At 39.5% G+C, this 15,688-nt stretch overlaps 2 protein-coding genes and 1 long non-coding RNA gene across 3 annotated transcripts in view; 2 read left to right on the top strand and 1 right to left on the bottom strand.

The window, feature by feature from the left end:
* The window catches only part of LOC134751181 (uncharacterized), a 456,797-nt gene that overhangs the window by 286,455 nt on the left and 154,654 nt on the right, over positions 1–15,688 (bottom strand). The window lies entirely within an intron of this gene.
* The window catches only part of LOC134751176 (cytochrome c oxidase subunit 4 isoform 1, mitochondrial-like), a 222,464-nt gene that overhangs the window by 202,874 nt on the left and 3,902 nt on the right, over positions 1–15,688 (top strand). The window contains exon 2 of the mRNA XM_063686551.1: positions 15,551–15,586. The gene's annotated coding sequence lies outside the window, so the exon portion shown is untranslated. The remainder of the gene's footprint in view (positions 1–15,550; positions 15,587–15,688) is intronic.
* Positions 16–12,692, top strand: LOC134751206 (uncharacterized). Its single transcript, XM_063686588.1, has 9 exons — positions 16–429; positions 1,398–1,652; positions 3,400–3,559; positions 7,544–7,644; positions 8,514–8,695; positions 9,362–9,450; positions 10,006–10,069; positions 10,772–10,918; positions 11,211–12,692. The coding sequence occupies exons 1-9, from the start codon at positions 132–134 to the stop codon at positions 12,690–12,692; spliced, it is 2,778 nt and encodes a 925-aa protein (XP_063542658.1). The 5' UTR covers positions 16–131.

Consider the following 15,688-nt stretch of genomic DNA (forward strand, 5'->3'; position numbering starts at 1 on the left):
TCTTGTTTAACACTAGTACAGTTACAACATGTCGAAATAAATAATAAATCACACTTTAAAATAATATCATAAATAGTTTACTGATAACGCTTACACAGTTCCCTCGAAAACGTTAAGTTTCCGGTATTCACATGTTTACCTTTATTTTCTGGACAGTTTTATGTAGTTTTCACTCAATCCAGGGCCTTATTGAACTACCCCAGGACATTGTAGCAGCCTCAGAATTGTTAAAAGGCGTATCAAGTCAAATATTGGCTTCCAACGACTCAAAATTACAGGAGTTTGCTGTCATATTTAATCACTACGTAAATCTGACAGAGGCAGAGAAGGAGAGCAGAGAAGTATTGAGCAGACTAGCGACTGAGTCGAATAACTCTACTGGAGATGACGAAAACGAAGACTTGTATGGATCGCTAGCATGGGAAACTGGTAAGAGGCGTTTGTTTGCTGAGGTAGTCCGAGTAAATTTTTAATGCATGTTATATTGTGTTTGTAAGTAATTGTAATAAATTGAATTTTTAATTTGAATTATTTAGTTAAGTAGTATTAAGGATTATTTTTAATTTAAGGTTAAGGCACTATTGTATTAGGGTTACCTGTAAGGATAGTTGCTGTATTTAATAAAAAAAAAAAAAAAAAATTAGGGTTCCATAGTCAACTGGGAACCGTTATATTTACGCAATGCCCGTATGTTATGTCCGCGGCTTGGCATAGTGATAAAGCTGAATGACATGGGCATGTATGAACAGTTAGGATCAATAGTAGGGGATGAAACAACTCGGCAAAAGTATCTGCTACCCTGGAATACTTTTCCAAATCCATACTAATATTATAAATGCGAAAGTGTGTCTGTCAGTTACCTCTTCACGCTTAAACCACTGAGCCGATTTAGTTGAAATTTGGTATAGAGATAGTTTGTGTCCCGGAAAAACTACCCTATGTCCTTCGAAGGTTACCCCTCCCTTTAAGGTGAAAAGGGGGGTTGAAGTTTGTATGGGAAATCGATAAAAAGCAGATTGGATAAAAAATAAGCTACCCCAATTACTAACTCCACGCAGACGAAATCGCGGGCAAAAGCTAGTTGTGACATATTTTTTTCTTAAGTATAGTATGTATCTGTGTGGTTGTATTAGGTATTCTGCATATGTATAAAAACGTATCTCTTTTTGTTAAGGTATTACAAAATGGTAGATGGTAGATACTTTTGACGCGTAGTCGCGCGCGTAGTAATAGAAGTAAAGTGAAAATGTTTTGTTTCTTCGCTTTTCAACTCTATGTTTTGGGGTGTCGTTAGACTGATTTTTCAAAATGTTTTACTTGAAAGTTTTAAGCGTGTTACAATATTCGTGTCTCATCTCCTTTCCTTGGGCATGGCTAATACGCAAATTTTCCATTAGCCTTAGATGATGCATTGGCCGAAGAAAATATAACAGTAGACATCAACAAACTACTCAACGATACAGTCGTTGAATATCTCGAAACTTATGCAAGTAATCCCGAGAACGTTAAAGCCTTAGACCATTTATACCAGCAAAGACTGGATTTGGACAGGAAGCCGAACTTAACAAGACTTGAAGACAATGATTTGAATACTAATGATACTGACGCTACTGGTAGTGGAACAGGAATTAACGAAGAGAATCCATTTTGGAGTAAGAGCTTATTTTCTTGATGGTTTTGTTGGTTTTAAATCGCTATGGTACACGTAATTATCTTTGTATAAGGCAATTATACTCTGGAAAGTCAGCTTTGTCAGTCCGCTCCTTCGCGCCTAGATTTTTCAAATTTGATGCCTCTACTTACAAAGCTGGTTTACCAGATAGTTTTCATGAAATATCCAGAATTTGACGGAATAATCCACTTACAGTAAAAATTAAAAGTATCGATTATAGGTTCCTGTCAGTCACTGTAGGCCGAGCACATGATTGGCGCGACAGTATCTCGCCGCGAGATAAACTACCCGTCTTTTACTAACTGTATGAATTAAAGAGGGACGGGTAGTCTATGTCGCGGCGAGATACTCTCGCGCCAATCATGTGCTAGCCCGGCTGATGCCACTACGCTACTTGTTAGTAAATATTTTTTCGCTACACCAGCACCAGGGCACTGCTCATAAAAGTTCTATACATTCTTCAGAAACTGGTGAAAAATAATAATTTTTAAAAGTAATTTCATGCAAATATTGGGTTATTTCCTTATGTTGGCTGGTGGAATCGTCTTTCAAGTAATGATATTGAATGTAAATATTTAATAGCGTTCATTTGGATTAGATTTGCAATATTAGTATTTTCCTCGCATTGGTGTGGTGAAAAAAAACTGTGTTTAACTCGGAAAATAGTTATTGGTTATACGAGGGTGCAAAGTTGTAGAATTACCCGCGAGTGTAGAATTGAAACACGAGCAAGCGAAAGGATTCTATAGGTGAACCACGAGCGAGCGAGGGTTCTAAAATAGAATCCTGAGCGTAGCGAGTGTTTCAACACAAGAGAAGTAAAATACATTTGCGCCCGTGTGTAACACAAAACTTTTCACCTCACTATAGCGAGGAAAGTGCAACATCCACAGGCGTTAGATCATCTTCATCACTGGAATCACTCATTTCTTTAAGATATTATAACAGAAAACTGTGGAAGTTGTGTATTTTTACGCGAGTCGGTGAGAAAAGGTTTTAATGGTTTTAAGTAAAAAAATTGTTGACAATGTTGACATTTCTGATGTATGAAATGTCAACGATGCGTTTTGAAATTGCATCGACTCAACTTGTGCGTTCAGAATTATATTTAACATCATTATAAAAAAAAACGTTTCTTATGGAATTTTAAGGTTTATGACTTAAAATCATTAAATAAAGCTAAATTTGGTATTTTTTATTATATTCTCAAACCATTTATTTAATGATAATTAATATCGAACGAACCATTATCATGAGCGTTTTACGTTTTGGTATCTGTCAAGCTACTTAAACACGCTCCATCCAAGGTCAAATTACTTTCCCCACTAGTGGATAAAACGCGATTTTCCCCGCTTGTATTGAAGGATAAACGACAACTTTCCGAGCTAGTGAGGGGAAAAAGCTTTTTTAACCCTCGTACCTTGAAACCCTCGCAACGCTCAAGATTCCGCTTTTCTAACAACTCGCTACCGTCGTGATTCTATTTTGAATCTTTCGCTAGCTCGGGTATCAAAATTAGCACTAAAGGTTAAACAACAACTTTGTCCCCTTGTAAAACAAATACGCTAGTTCAAAGTTCACACTCGTACTAATTACGCGGAAAATTTGGTCGTAATTTCGACTTTTTGACTTTGCACTATGGTAACTACTAAAATTACAACAAAAATTTTCCGTAGTTACTTAGTACGAGTGTGAACTAGGGGATTTATATAACTATAATCCGACAGATCCAGATGACACTCCGACTCGCCGAATCTACAAAGGAAAGAGAGTCAATATCCAAAACTACCCGTTTATAGTGAGCGTTCATATTTTGAACGTGTTCTACTGCGCCGGTTCCATCATTAAAGACGACCTCGTCATCACCGCTGCCTCATGTTTACAGCTGTAAATATGTTTTTATTTCAGCTCATGCTCTGCAATAGAGTCATTGTTCTAAAACGTGTGCAGAAAATGATACGTGTCTGTACTTCTAGAGCATTTTACGTTCGAAGTACGATTTTTTTAATTTGTTTGCGATAAGCAATTGAAATTTGAGTTTAAAAAGATTTGTTAAGTATACAATTTCCATTCTGATATTTGACTCTCCAATGCATAAATAACGATACTTTTGCCTAAATTGTTAATTGAAAGTACGGTTCAAGAAATACTATGAAAATGTATACTTATATAGTCATGTTTTGAAAAAAACATTCAGTTTACTTTCCTCGTATTCGAAATGAAAAGTAGAGTGTTTAACTCAGTGAGAGGCATTATTTCATCCCTTGGTTAACAATCTACTATTATTGTTTATTTAGAAGCATTTAACTGATAAGATCCGGGGAACTGACTTTTCAGTGTGAGTTCACAAGTTCACATGAACTGTGGAAATGTCGCCATTACGACAAGTCCAAAAGTTCGCGGAGTATTGGCAGTGCCGGATTAAAACATTTTGGTGCCCTAAGCATTTCTAGGCCAGGGTACCCCCTCACCCTGGATTTTTTCAGATTTGACTGATTTAGTAAACCAGGTGTGGCTGCCATGAAGGACTTGACCCATCTACGACATTGTGTGGATGTCAAATGCACTTAATTGAGCTTATTGTTGGTAAAAAAAAACTCGAGTCGAGGAACCCGACTCGCTTTTACGAGACTGCAGCGGACTTTACAAAACTTTCGATTCTTTGTACTCGTACTCGTACGTAGTCTCGAGTCGAGTCATTTATTGAGTCTTTTTTGTTGAGGCGCGCAGTATGTAAGAGCGCGCGAAGTGCGCTGAATGTCGGGCTTCGCCCGACCTTTTAGTGTGCAGGGCGCCGCAGGCGCCCAGTATGTAAGAGCGCGCGGAGCGCGCTGAATGTCGGGCTTCGCCCGACCTTTTAGTGTGCAGGGCGCCGCATGCGCCCAGTTTGTAAGAGCGCGCGGAGCGCGCTGAATGTCGGGCTTCGCCCGACCTTTAAGTGTGAAGGGCGCCCCAGGCGCCCAGTATGTAAGAGCGCGCGTGAATGTCGGGCTTCGCCCGACCTTTTAGTGTGCAGGGCGCCGCAGGCGCCCAGTATGTAAGAGCGTGCGGAGCGCGCTGAATGTCGGGCTTCGCCCGACCTTTTAGTGTGCAGGGCGCCACAGGCGCCCAGTATGTAAGAGCGCGCGGAGCGCGCTGAATGTCGGGCTTCGCCCGACCTTTTAGTGTGCAGGGCGCCGCAGGCGCCCAGTATGTAAGAGCGCGCGGAGCGCGCTGAATGTCGGGCTTCGCCCGACCTTTTAGTGTGCAGGGCGCCGCATGCGCCCAGTTTGTAAGAGCGCGCGGAACGCGCTGAATGTCGGGCTTCGCCCGACCTTTAAGTGTGAAGGGCGCCGCATGCGCCCAGTTTGTAAGAGCGCGCGGAGCGCGCTGAATGTCGGGCTTTGCCCGACCTTTTAGTGTGCAGGGCGCCGCAGGCGCCCAGTATGTAAGAGCGCGCGGAGCGCGCTGAATGTCGGGCTTCGCCCGACCTTTTAGTGTGCAGGGCGCCGCATGCGCCCAGTTTGTAAGAGCGCGCGGAACGCGCTGAATGTCGGGCTTCGCCCGACCTTTAAGTGTGAAGGGCGCCGCATGCGCCCAGTTTGTAAGAGCGCGCGGAGCGCGCTGAATGTCGGGCTTCGCCCGACCTTTAAGTGTGAAGGGCGCCCCAGGCGCCCAGTATGTAAGAGCGCGCGTGAATGTCGGGCTTCGCCCGACCTTTTAGTGTGCAGGGCGCCGCAGGCGCCCAGTATGTAAGAGCGTGCGGAGCGCGCTGAATGTCGGGCTTCGCCCGACCTTTTAGTGTGCAGGGCGCCGCATGCGCCCAGTTTGTAAGAGCGCGCGGAACGCGCTGAATGTCGGGCTTCGCCCGACCTTTAAGTGTGAAGGGCGCCCCAGGCGCCCAGTATGTAAGAGCGCGCGTGAATGTCGGGCTTCGCCCGACCTTTTGGTGTCGCCGCAGGCACCCAGTATGTAAGAGCGCAAGAAGCGCGCTGCCTTTTATAGTGTGAATAATTTGATTATATGCCAGCGGCACTCGGCCGGAGTCCAGTACCCACCTCCCCAACCATCCTCCCTATAGTGACTCGGGGGTATATATACGTGACAGGAACAATTTCGATAGCGCGATGTAGAACATTCCAATTTCGAAATTTTTTGGATTCTATGGCAGTGCTTACCCGATGTGTTTGTCTATATAGAAGTGATATAGTGTGTCAAAGGACTGTCTCATTTCAAACATAGACAGAGAGAGAGAGAGAGACTCATACTATCTTTGTCTTACACTAGTACTAGCACCCAAAAGAAAAGGATGAGTATAGTTTTTTTTGTTCTTATTTACTGCCAATTTGGTTTGACCAACTATAAATTGAATGAGGGCCATATTATTATTATTTTCAGAAAAACGATATCTAAGGACCCGAAAGGCCCCTTATCGCGGATCTCAAGTGAAAATTTAACGAAACGGTCGCCATCTTGAATTTCTTTCTTTTGACTCGATCTTGATGAAAAGCGATATTTGAGGATCCAAGAGGCCCTTTAACACGAATCTGAACTCGAAACTATTAGGAACGGTCGCCATCTTGATTTTCTTTATTTTCGACCCAATCTTGATGCACATCGATATCTGAGGATCAGAGGCTCCTTAACACGAATCTGAAGTCGAAATTGAACGAAACGGTTTTAGTTTGTAATTTTATTGCAGTGCCCTTACAGGGTTGTGTTGAAACATAACAGCCAAAATTGTCACAAAAAATTACATAACATTTTCATTTTATGTACAAAAATATATATATTATTTTTTTTGTATGGAAAGGGTATAATCATTATTTTAGAAATAAACTCCTTGTCCCTAAATTATACGAAATTATACGAGATTGGACCTGGGGAGCGACCCTTTCACCCTCCCTTTTTGGGGGGAATGCACGGTACGATCTCGTGGCTACCGGGCCAAATCAGCTTTGTTTGACCTAAGGAACAATCGTGCCAATTACTAACCCTACTATTACTGGTGCTGTCGTAATGACAAATCCAAGCTTGCAACGACAAGTTTCGCGCCAAACCTACCGGCGAGTACCATTAGTTATTCTGTGCTTTCGCACTGCACTGGCACAGAATAACTAATTGGTGCGCTCGTAAGTATGTAAGTACTTATTCTTTATCAAGCCACTGAGCCACGCTATTCATAAACTTATCTTTATTACGCGCATTTAATTTATCCAGTATAACATGACCTCAAGATTCATACCAACTGTGCGTAATTGGAGCTCAGACTTAAAGTGGGAGTTTAACTCGGGCCCAGCGAGACGGGTTGTTGCTTGTTATTAAAGCGTTGTGAATTTCGGATTGTTGCTCAAAGAATTATGCGCCATTATTTAAGTAATTAACCTTTGGTCAGCTCAAAAAAAAACGTGTAAAAACTATGCGTGTGTACCATAAACATAGTATATACAAGTAGTTATAGACGCGCCACCGAACGACCGGGGGTAAGAGAAAGAATTTTCATATAAAATTTGGGCAGCATAGGATTTTTTTCTCTTTCACTTATAAATTTCGGTATTTCGCCATCGCCTCGCCGGTCGGTGATAAGGACTATTTTGCTATACATACACATGGCACTATTTTCTCTTTCCTCTTATAAGAATCGCAATAAGACTATATTTCTCTATCAAAGTGTCAGGCCCTTGGTGTGTACCTAATTTTAAAATTTGTTCACCTTTTTCAACCCGGCATTTTGGTGCCCCCCTAAACGTGGTGCCCTAATCACGTGCTTATTTTGCTTAAAAATTGGTTAATCTGGCACTGAGTAGGTATTGGGGCTATCCCCAAGGTGGGGATGAGCATAGGACTATTTGATCAGCCTACCTATCATATTTTAGCGATCGTCTGTTACAGCGCCCACAACAATCGCTTCTACCGCGAGAACCCCAGCTTCATCGCCATCCGCGCCGGATCTAACTTCCACTTCTTCGGCGGAGAGATCATCCCTGTCATGGGTACATTATTATTTAAATATATATAATAAGTTTTTGGTCAAACATTTCATTTTCCATACAAGCTTTTATCGCAGACTTTTTCTTTCAACAGGAAACTAATACTCATAGTGACAATTCTAACAAACCCAAACACAATTAGTTTATATTATTTTATCACAGTTCCTGTGACTACCTCCTGTGTCCATTGTCAGATCAGCTCGATGGTACCATAATATTGTATTGTCGTCCAACTTACATAGTATCTAGGTATGTGAAGTTTCAGCTCAATCGAATAATGGGAAGTGGTCTAATTAAACTTGCTAGATTTGACCTGACAAAAATAATATTACAAACAAACATACATAGTAGTTTTTCCTCAGTCACCCGTTGACCACGAACGCTGTAAAGGATTCGAAACGTCGGGATGTATTATAAACTCAATATACGCGATATAATCCGATTTCATAGTTTTATTTCATAATATGTATGATATTGATGATGATGATGAAGTTAAATAAAAGCTTGTAAAATCAAAATATACAAGTACGCTTGCAATATATGATAAATTTAACGGTTGCAGACCCTACACATTCCAAGCTTAGAATTTCTACGTTTATACCGAAAAGCTATAAGGATTAACAATCATTATAAATACTGGGTATATTACTTATTTTGACCAATACTCATAAATATTCCACGCTTATGACTATCAAATAATTTTAATATATATTTTGACACAATATGTACTTATTTTGAATATACCTATACTAATTATAACTGTGTGAATTCCAAACATGTATTATGACTTTATATAAAGGTAGATAGGGTAAGAGAAACATTGGGGCAAGACTCCTACTTTATTTTAATTTGTACCCTCCCTGTACCTACAGGTGTGTACTTCCACCCGTCATACGATCCCAAAACCCTGCGCGGTAACCTGGCTGTCATGCAGCTCCAAAAGGTCCTCAACTTTAAGCATAAGAACGTGAAGAAGATACAGATTGACCGATCTGCAGCCGCTTTGCCGGATAACACGCCGCCCATTACCATTCTTGGATGGGGCGCTAAAACGGTAAGTGAATCTTATGGCATTAGAAAAAAGCTGGCTAAGGTCATGTCGGGCCATGCTCAGTCCTACAGTCATCAGTAAAAGGAAGTATCTTCGCGGCGCTTGTACGTGTTTGTACTAAGTAGGGAAAACTTTCTGCGATAAATCAAAAACGGCGAAACCGATCATGTTTGCTATAATTTTCTTTGAAAGTATTTGGTTACTAAGCTTATTTACTTTCACCATTTTATTTTTTCATTTTTTTTGGACCAATGGTTCAAAAGTTAGAGAGATTAAAAACGCCGTCCCCTCCGCACGGCGTTTTTTTTTCTTTGGAAGCTATCATTTACGAAAATAATAAATTTATCAAAAAATGGTTGTTGATTACCCCTATTCGTTTTGATAGACCAATCCTAAAACACCCTACATTATGGGGTTGCAGCGAAAAAAAATTCATCATCAGCATTATCTGAGCTATATCAACCACCTTGGATCATCCGAAGATCTAAAATATTTAATTCGATTGCACAAAGAAAGTGACCATAGCTCCATTGTCCCTAAAGTTACTGTTACCCGCATTTTTATGAAACTTATTTTATGCGACTACGTCATATCGCCACGGCACAGTGGTGACAAGCTGCCAAGTCAACTAATGGCAACGCACAATTAACTAGTCAGGTATTTCTACAGGAGAGCAATTTACAATATCATCGAAAAAGGTTGCATGCGGCTAGACTGGACTTCTACGATAGAGAGTCGTGCAGGGAAATATACGGAAAGTAAGTAAACTTAAACACATACATCATCATTACGAGTATACTAGTTTTACCACCGCCCGATACGACTTTACCATTCACACACATCCAAAGGCGTTACCATCGGGCGATTAATTATTCTGTTCGTTTGCCTCCTAGTATCAGATTTGGGTTCCGATCACATTCCGTCATGGTCAGCAGACGTACATAGATGTACTTAGTGGTAGTAGAGCGATTGTTCGTATTTCTCCGACTTAAAGGAAGGTCGCACTTAAACTATCGTGAGACATATTTCAAAATATTTATCAGTACGGTTTTACTCACTATTATTTTTAGTTGCTTTTGGCGACATGTTTCGGATTCTTTGGGAATCCATCCTCAGGCACGAGTGTCGAGAGGCGGGCGGCGCGGGCAGTGCACGACGTACAACCGCCGCGGACACTCGTGCCTGAGGATGGATTCCCAAAGAATCCGAAACATGTCGCCAAAAGCGACTAAAAATAATAGTGAGTAAAAACCGTACTGATAAATATTTTAAAGGAAGGTGCCCAAATTATAATAAACTTTAAACTATTTCAGGAAGTTCGTAACTAGAACAAATTTCTGCGCCGGTTTCATATCAAGAGGCGAAGGTGCATGCAATGTAAGTCCAACACTAGTCTGATCCGTCATGGTCTGGACGCTGACGCAACGGAAATCCAAGCGCAACGTTTCGTTATCTTCCTCTTTTTTTTTCATGGCAACCCCCTGCACCTATACCTTTACCTGTCCCTGTACCTATAGCTAGGAAGCTATAGGTACAGAGATAGGGGTGCCTGGAAAAAATGCAATATATAAATATACTAGCTTTTGCCCGCGACTTCGTCTGCATGGACTTAGTAACCGCAGCTAGAGTAAGAATAGAGCCTGGAAAAAATTTCATAGCAATCTAAATTTGAGCATATTATGCACACAAATTAGCAGGCACTTCGTTAATTATCTCAATTCCACCCCGCTTTTTACTTTCTTAAGGGATGATTTTCGGGATAAAAACTATCCTATGTCCTTCTCAGGGACTCGACCTATCTCTATGCCAGATTTCATCTAAATCGATTCAGCGGTTTAAGCGTGAAGAGGGAACACACAGACAGACAGACAGACTGTCGCATTTATAATATTAGTATGGATGGATAAACCTATCTCGGCACCATATGATCAGCTACAGCATACCTTCCCTTTCCTTTGCCTAACTCCAAACTATTAGCTAAGTAGCTGACTTCTAGTGCCCAGTTGAGATTTCTAAAAAACCCTATACTCGCCAAATCCCCCCGAAATAACTGAGCCTTCAAACTATTTTGCTCTCCAGCTAGACGTAGGCGACCCGGGTGTCACGGGTATGTACCTGGTAGGCGTCACCAGCTTTGGCTCTCCGATTTGCGGACGACCTGACACGCCCACAGTGTTCACCAAGGTCGGGTTCTATGCCGACTGGATTCAAGACCTCATGGATCAGGTAACTGCTCTCCTGTCAACTTAGATGCTTGAGTTTGCATAGAGAGAACTGGGAATCCCCAGTTTCAGTAGGTACCGTATTTTTATAGAAAACCAGTACAGGAATCTTTCCCTATATGCCCGCTTCCTTACGCGGTTGAGCGGTCCCAATGGTGCGGATTGGCATGCCGCTTCTTGGTGTGAGCGTTTTAAATCAGCTCGCACGACTTTAACGACCAACATACCTACATAACGCTGACTATACGAAAACTTTTTTTGTTTTCCCACGATAAACCTCTCTGGTTACATTTCAGAAAAAAGTTCGACTCAGTCACAGAACTACAACAGTACGACCCTTTAGAGTATTGGATAAAAAAATCATTCTATACGGGATCGGCGGGGAATCAGACCCAATCCCCTTACAACGTGAAGGTACAAATACCGAGCCAGCCCAAGACACTGCACCCATAGATGAACACCTCGAAATAGTGCTGAATGAACTTAAAAAACTTGGAATGCAAAGCAAAGAGAGTGCGGATTTAATCCGGAACATACAACCTGGAACTCCCCAAGAGGAAGAAGTAAGTCTACCAGACGAAGAACAAGATCCCGAAATAAAATACAATGGACCTAGTACCGAAAATAATCCAGTAGTACATCAATTTATTGATTCTGATCGGACTCGAGAAGAAGAAAGTGGTAATGCATTAAGAAAAGAAGATCAACACAATAAAGATGCTGAAGCCAAAGAGGAAGAAGAAGCCAAGAAAACATCTCTAGAAGAAACGAAAGTGGACAGAAGTGACAGTGATTCTGATGGTATAACCATTATTCCAGTAGATCGCGCAACCAAAGTAATTGACTTTGATCCAAAACCAATAGAGTCAAGAGAAATTAGAAAAACAGATCTAGAGAACGTTAGAGTGACAAACATACCAGATAATAATTTCAATATGGATTCAGAATCTGATTTCCCCGAGAACGCTGCTTCAGCAAAAAAATCTGTGACTGATAATGTTGATCCCGTAGAATCCATATCAAGAGAAACAGGTGTTCGTTTAATTAAAAAACAACTTTCAGTAGTTAAAAAAGACGATACAGTTTTAAGAAAAAAACATCGTAATCCTACTGTAGTCAATTTTCAGTTCGAAAATATACATATGCCAAAACATACAAATAAACACACTGTGCATAACGGTTACGTCCCTGCAAATCCTCCAAATATTCTAGGGAATGCACATCCTATAGATTTCGAATATGATGGTAAAAATATTATACCCAAATATCAAGAATATCATGAAGCTACTCAAAATGAAAATAAAATTCAAGTGCAACATCCAGAAGTTGATAAAAATGTTGATATTGACAAAATAATTTGGAAAGAAAGTCGCGAATTTATTACTGATAAAGAAGAAACAGGTCATGCCGAACTTGCAAATGATATTGCAGACGATATAGTAAAGCATGAAATCCAGAAATTAATAGAACAGCTGGAAATAAGCAGTGAGTTAAACTCACAAACTGAGGACTACAATTCTACTAATCATAGTCCGTTACGCAATAATTTAAAAAATATAGATACAGATAAAACTAAAGATTCGGGAACCATACTAACTTTCCTTTATTTGACAGATGTTGAGGAGAAAGTCCATCGACGAGCGAAATTAATAGACACACGCGATGAAGGGTTGAGTATAGATCCAAAACCGTTCAAAAAAGAAATTCACGGCAGTAATCAATTAATAGGGAAAAGTGAGATATACAAAATCTTTGCGGACGTCATGAACATAGATTAGTATATGTTATTACTGTAATAGATAAGAAACTCTCGGACATTTCACGTTCACGTCTCTACTAGTGCTGCCCCTAGCGGTCCTGCTCTCAACTAATGAGACTGTATATGCAGTAAACACGCACACATGTACACACACACACACACACGTACTTATGGGTTCTTTACCTACATGTAACAACTTTAATATTGGAAACTGATTTATGTAGTAATCTTTGTCGTACCAATTTCCATTTGCTTAGAAAACTACATAAATCAGTTTTTCAGAATAAATAAATGAAAACTTATGTTGAATCAAGTACAATATATTATTTATAAGTACCTACTTATTTACATACGTTCCATTCCAAGTAACTAAGACACATGCAAATACAGCGACGCTTTAAGCGCACTTCCGTGAAAATAACTTAACAGCAAGTATGTAACAATTTATTTCCTGACTATGTTTTAAACAATAATTAGAGGCAACCTAATTCATTTCTTCTTCTTGATCCCAAAATAACTTGGAAAGCTTCAATAGTTTGATCCAACTTTTTTTGATTTAATTTAGATCCATTTTTGTCGCATATTTCATAGTTTTGAGAACATTCAAGCTTTTTATCCACAATTTGTGGTGCGGTGATCTGGGTGTTACAGCGCATAGGTAGATTTTCCTTTTTTAGGTTCACTGAAATTGCCATTGACAACATCGAAAAACTTATCGAAGAAAAGCACGATACCTGCCGTGTCGCAACTTTATTCTGAAAGCTTTTTAATACCTGAAAATATATTAACAGTTAAGATGTTATCAAAAGTATAAAAAGGTTATTTTACAGCGAAACAGGACAAGTGTTGAGCATGCATTTTAAGGGTGTGCTATTGTCACATTTAATGTTAGGTAACAAGAAATCAGTGAATCGGGATATTATTCATGTAAAATGTCGACAAAGGTAACGTATTGTGGTTGGATTTTATCATTAGATGTATGTCTTTCTAATTTTGGCAGGTTGTAGTTGATTTATCAGATTAAGACCTAGGCACGGAAAATCTTAATTATGATAATCAGAGCAACGTGTATGACGGGCCTTACGGGCACTAAGAATGGTGCTAGTTCAACGGCTGTTATTTGAAATGTTACAATGTTCCATCGCCAACATTTCATAAATATGCTTTACCCGAAGCCTCTATCAAAGCTTTTGATAAAGATGAAATAATAAATAAATGTTCAGGAGGTATATATATATTATAAACTCGAAAATTTACTTACCTTGCCCTTATACCGATGTACATACAAGAAGGTACACAGATTCGGCGCGGCCCGGCCGGCATTGCTTTTCATCTTGCCTGCGTTGGTTTGGTTGAATGAGTAAGAGCACAACTCAACACAACTTACAAGGTTGGTTGTGATATAAAGAAACGCTGTTTGTTAATATCTTAACATAAATCTGACCAAAAATATGTTTAAACGGAATTTATATTAAAAAACAACTTAGAAATAATTTCAAAATTTCCCATCAAACCAAACGTCATTTGGTTTTTTTATTCGTCTAAATACGTCAGTCTGTCATTGTACGGTGTTTGCACTACATATTAAAAAAACTACTTTTACGTTTCAAATTTATTTTGTTTCCTAGTTCATTTGCAACGTAAGGTTAGTAACACTATCAAAACATTTTTTATTAAAATATATTCTTCTAGATTTAATTAAATACGATTAAGTTACCTGCTTAAATATTTGTTTTGGTATATTTTGTTTTCTACTATCTACACACAAGAATGATATCTAGCCACACTCAGCCCTCCTTATGCTAAAGGCGGTATCTCAAAAACGAATGAACTGGAAATGGAACGTTATGATTCAAATTTAAGGTACTTATTTGCATGCAATCTTCAATTGAGATACCGCTTTTTAGCTCAGCAGGGCACCACGGCTGAGGAATATATGTCCAGCATAACCCAGAGATGGCATTATTATCAGCATTACATTACTCCTCTTCAGAGATACTAACTATACCATGGTCATGAACACTGTAGTTAATAAAACATTGGAGTAAAAAATAATTGCATTTTTTATCGCCCCTGGCGGAACGGAGTATCCTTGCACCTGTCACTTTTTGCTATCTTGCTGCTAGGGACATGGCAACAACGTGAGCCCGTTCGCGAACCCTCTCTCGCTCTATGTTCGCGATTGCGCAAACGGTTATTTTGCTTGCCATTATTTGTTTGCTCGGCGTGTTCGCACATTTTTCGGTTCTCTTCTCTACTTCGCACTGTCAAGTGCTATGAAAAATCGCTATAATATTTATCTATAGCTGGTCAAGCAAATCTTGTCAGTAGAAAAAGGCGGCAAATTTAAAAAATGCAGGCGCGAAGGGATATCGTCCCATAGACAATTTGAATTTCGCGCCTATTTCTACTGACAAGATTTGCTTGACCAACTATATTCTATTCTATTCTATTATTTTTCTTGATATTCTATTTTTTTTATACTATATTTGTCTTACCCTAGTACTAGCACACAAAAAAAGGATAAGCATATAGTTTGTCAAAGGACTGTCTCATTTTAAACATAGACAGAGAGAATCATATATGTCTTACGCTAGTACTAGCACCCAAAAGAAAAGGATAAGAATAGTTTTCTTTGTTCTTATGTACTGCTAATTTGGTTTGACCAATTATAGTTTTTTTTGTTCTTATTTACTGACAATTTGGTTTGATCAACTATACTGTTTCTGTTTCATGTTATTTCATTTAATAAGCACAAAAATGCTGGTATTCTACTTTGTCAAAGTCGCCAAACAAAAGTGCGTGAAACGAATCGCTACTACTTCGCTAAATATCCGTCAGATGTCACTGGAGTTTTTCAGTCATATTGGGTGGTGAAAAATATTTCACGTGAAAAGAAACTAAATTTCCCAGGTAATGTTTCCAAGTTATTTCATCTATTTTCTTTTGTTATGTGATGTGTGTTTATTTATGATAATTTGAAAGTAGTATATCGTTCCAATGAAGTAAGTACAT

The sequence above is a fragment of the Cydia strobilella genome, chromosome 21, assembly GCF_947568885.1.
Source record: "Cydia strobilella chromosome 21, ilCydStro3.1, whole genome shotgun sequence".
NCBI classification, from domain to species: Eukaryota; Metazoa; Arthropoda; class Insecta; order Lepidoptera; family Tortricidae; genus Cydia; species Cydia strobilella.